The sequence below is a fragment of the Pediculus humanus genome, genomic scaffold (assembly GCF_000006295.1).
Source record: "Pediculus humanus corporis 1103172107564 genomic scaffold, whole genome shotgun sequence".
NCBI lineage: Eukaryota > Metazoa > Arthropoda > Insecta > Psocodea > Pediculidae > Pediculus > Pediculus humanus.
In genome coordinates this window covers 62,728-67,231 of record NW_002987179.1, presented here as the reverse complement: position 1 = coordinate 67,231, position 4,504 = coordinate 62,728, and the positions used below count along the sequence as shown (strand labels likewise).

At 25.3% G+C, this 4,504-nt stretch overlaps 1 protein-coding gene across 1 annotated transcript in view; it reads right to left on the bottom strand.

The window, feature by feature from the left end:
* The window catches only part of Phum_PHUM217590 (lachesin precursor, putative), a gene marked incomplete at both ends in the record, with an annotated part of 8,649 nt that extends 4,938 nt beyond the window's left edge, over positions 1-3,711 (bottom strand). The window contains one exon of the mRNA XM_002425696.1: positions 3,513-3,711. Coding sequence (XP_002425741.1) covers positions 3,513-3,711 — 199 coding nt within the window. The remainder of the gene's footprint in view (positions 1-3,512) is intronic.
* Between the last annotated feature and the right edge of the window lie 793 nt (positions 3,712-4,504).

The window sequence follows — 4,504 nt, the reverse complement described above, 5'->3', positions numbered from 1 at the left end:
AAAAAAAAAAAAAAAAAAAAAAAAAAAAACATTGTTCGCTATTCGAAATAACGTTATTAATAATTCAAAAGTAAAAAAAAATTTCTTTTTCGGCTGCTTTTTAAAAATAATAACAGAACTTAGACATTTAAGAAAAAAAAAATTTTTTTTTTTTTTTCCCTAAGGGTCACCTGATTCCCCCCCTCTCACTCTCTCTCTCACTCTCCCTCCCCCCTTATAACAAATTTTTAAACTTCCTTCTCCCCAACTTATTCTTATAAAAAAAAAAAAAAAAAAAAAAATTAAAATTTAATTTTTTGGCATTCGTAAAGTTAATTTTTTTCTTTTTTAATTTTTACAATGAAAGAAAAATAATAATAATGATAATAATAATGATAATGAAAACTTTGTTTAAATAATGAATATTTTATTATTGAAAAGATTTTAAGAATGAATAGATCATACACGCATAAGTACAAAAGAAAAGAGGGGGGGAGGGGAAAAATATTAAAATTGAACTAGCCGATAATATTTAAAACTATTTTACGGTTTTTCCCATTATTATTATTATTATTATTATTATTATTATTACTATGATTATTATCATTGTTTTCTTCTTGTTCTTCTTTGTTACAATCGGAAGCTTCTCCTTTAAAGATTCTTAACTCTTATTACCTTAAGGACAATTAAATAAAATTTTCCATAATGAGAACAATTCAAAATATTTATAATAAGAGAGAAAACAAAAGGAAAATTTTCTATTCGATTTTCAAATAACCTTTTAACCTTTTTTTTTTTTTTTTTATTTTATTTCTTGTTTCCATTTCCTTTTCAACAGCAACAACAACCACAACCACACTTTTTTTTTCAAGTTACCTTATCGATATCACAATTTAATTATTATTATTATTATTATTATTATTATTATTATTATTATTATTATTATTATTATTATTATTATTATTATTATTATTATTATTGAAATTTAAAGAAAGAAATTTATTCCAGAGAATGGGGGAGAGAGAGAGAGAGAGAGAGAGAGAGAGAGAGAATTATTATTCGCGTTGAACTTCAAAGTTAATCTCAAATGATAAATGACATAATTTCTTTAATTGGATTCTTTTTTTCCCTACTCAAAACATTCATTTTGTCTCATCTATCACCCGATCTACTCGATACCATGTTTAAAAAAGTTTTTTTTTTCTGTTACCACTTTTAACACCTTCCTGTGTAAGAGATGACGATGAGAAAAGGATAATAGATGGTGGAAGGGAATAAAAAAAAAAAAAAGGAAAAATCGAAAGAGAGTGTGAGAAGATGATGATGTATCTCTCATGTCGTTAGCGACAACTGAGACATTTCATATCAAATTAATGACCTCAACTCATTTTATCTTTTTATTATTTTTTTTTTTTTTTCCTTTTCTCTCGGCCTATTTAATCCTTCTTTTTGTCAATGTATAAACAATTTTTTTTTCTTTTATGTTTTCCCTTCTTTTTTTTTTTTTTTTTAATGTAATTAAAAATAATAGTAATTATGGTAGTAATACTAGTAGTAGTAGTAGTAGGTTTTGTTGTTGTTTTCTTAAAGGAATTAATAAATATAGTGACTGTGGTTTTTGTAGAAGTAATAGTAGTAGAAATTGTTGTAGTTGTGGTTGTTGGAAGAGTAGTAGTAGTAGTAAAAGTAGATGTTGTTACTGTTGATTTTGTTGTTGTAAGGGTGGTAATAGTAGTGGTAAAAGTTGTTGCTAAGGTTTTTTGTAAAGTAATAGTAATAGAAGTTGTTGTTATTGATGTTGAAAGAAAAGTAGTAGTATTAGAAGTTGTTGTTGTTGTTTTTTGTAGAAATAATAGTTATTGTTGTTGTGTCGAAGGTAGTAGTAGTAGTAGCAGAAGTTGTTGTTGTTGGAAAAGTAGTCGTAATGTTAGAAGTTGTTGCCGTTGTTGTTGGAAGGTAGTATTAGTAGTAGTAGCAGAAGTTGTTGTTGTTGGAAGGGTAGTAGTAGTGGTAGAAGTTGTTGCCGTTGTTGTTGGAAAAGTAGTAGTAATGTTAGAAGTTATTTTTGTTGTTGGAAGAATAGTAGTAGAAGTAGTAGAAGTGATTGTTGTCGAAAGATTAGTTGTAGTAAAACCAGACGTTGTTGTTGTTGAAAGAGTAGAAGTAGTAGAAGTCGTTGTTAAAAGAATAATAGTAGTAGTAGTAGTTATTAAATAAAACATAATTATGTTTTATTTAAAAGTAGAAAATACATAAACACACGTTAAAGACAATAGATTTAATTTAATTTTGTAACTTTTTTTTTTTTTTAATGTCTAAATTTTTGATGAAATAAAAGAAAATAAAATTAAAAGACAAATGTGGTTGACATTAGCGACAACTAATCAAAGATCTTTTAATTTAATTCAAAACGACGTGTCAACAGAAAATAAAAATAAAATAAAATAATGTAAATAGTAGTGTTGTTTTATCATTGGTCAATTTTAATAAAAAAAATTTTTTCTCTCTTCGTCGTCGTCGTTTTTAGCTGCGCTATTTCAAATATTTTTTATAAAATTTTTCGTTTTTCATCTCAAAAAAAAAAAAAGCAAAGAAATAGAAAAAAGAAGAAGATGAAGAGGGGGGGGGAGAAAAAAAACGTAATTTTATAAAAATTTTTTTATTTATTTAAAAAAAAAAAAAAAGTTAACTGAATCTGACAGAAGGTTTTCATATAATTTTTATTCTTTTTTTTTTTTCCAATTTTTTCTACTTGTCACCTTTTCTTTGCATAATCTTTTCTTCCATCTTCTTCTTCTTTTTTTTATATTTTCTTTTTCCTCAGGCAGAAAATTTTTTATCTTTAAATTTATATATACACACACACACACACACATATGCGTGCATGTAGTAAAAGTATGAGTTTTCATAGGATTTAAAAAATGTGAAATTTTCTTTTTTTTTTCTTTTTTTTTAACCGTTAAAATTTCATTTATCGTGGCAGGAAAATTAAAAAAAAAAAAAAAGGAAAATTTATTTATCGTAATAGTTTTTAAAAGCTTCGAAATGAATTATTATTATTATTAATTTTTAACCGTTACGTCATTGCATCACAAGTGACAAAATTTATAATTTTCTTTTGTAACGAATAAAAAAAGTTTATGCCGATAAATTTTTTTTTTAAATACAAAATTTTACAACAAAATATTTCTCTGATTTAAAAAAAAAGTAAAAAAAGTAAAAAAAAAAAAAAACTTTAAAAGGTTTTATTTAACTGGGGAGGTAATAAATAGACCGAAAGCACTGCGCCGGTGGCTCCCATTTTTCAATTTGATAAAAATCTCGACATTTTCTTACGACTAAAAGAATCGCTAAAAAAAGATTCAGCAATTTAAAAAAGAAAAGAGAGAGAGAGAGAGAGAGGAGAGACACGTGGGGGGAAGGGGAGGGGGGTAAATGAAAAAAAAAATATATAGGAAAAAGTTAAAAAACGAAATAAATAAAAATAAATAAAATAAAAAAGAGAAAAAAAAAATGGGTAGGGAAAAACTTACCGACGACGTGTAAATAGCCAAATTGAGTTTTGGCCGTGACTGTATTTATTTGACACATGTACCTTCCTTTATCTTCTTCTTGAACGTTATTTATGTGTAATATCCAGGTACGATGTTTGTCGTGCGAAACGGAAATTCTTGGATTTCTCGTTATCACGTGAGTGTGTACTGTTAATATGGCTGATTGTTCAAAATGCATCCAAGCTACCTGAATCGTAAATAATAATAATAATTTATAAATTTAACGATTTAAACAAAAGGGGATAGAAGGAATGGAATGGGGAGGGGGAGGGGAGCTTGTTCGAAAAAAAAAAATTTTCTTTTTTTCCGGAATAAATTTTTAACGTTTTTAGAGATTTTCGATTGAAGATTACGCAAATTCAAAAATTTGAAATTTTAAATTCGTAGTAAAAATTTAAATAAAAAATGTAAGTTAAAAACAAAACAATTTATTAATAATATAAATATTGATTTATATTATTATTATATATTATTAATATATTATTTTTAATATATTTTAAATTTGTATATAAATTAAATTTAAAATTTGTGACGTGTCGAACAAAAAAAAAAAAAAAAAATTCTTTTTTTCACTAAATCGATTAACGTTTGTCTTTTTCTTCTTCTCCTTCTCCTTCTCTTTCTTCTCCATCTTCTCCATCTTTTTCTTTTTCTTCTTCTTATTTTTTTCGTCTGCTTTTATTATTTTTCGAAAATAAAAAAAAAAAAAAAAAATTTTCCTTTTTTTGTCATCGACTAATTAATTTAAAACAGTTCGCAACCTGAACCGTAAATTTAATTAAACATTTTTTAGAAATGTTATATTTCTTTCTTTTTTTAAAGTCTTGACTTTTTCTCTCTCTATCCCCCCTCTATCTCTCTCTCCCCCCCTTTCTCTCTCTTTTCGTATTAAACATCTTTTACTTTTAAAATTCTTTTTTTTTTTTTTTTCAAATAAACTTTTTCGACTGACTGTTTTGTAAAATTTTAGT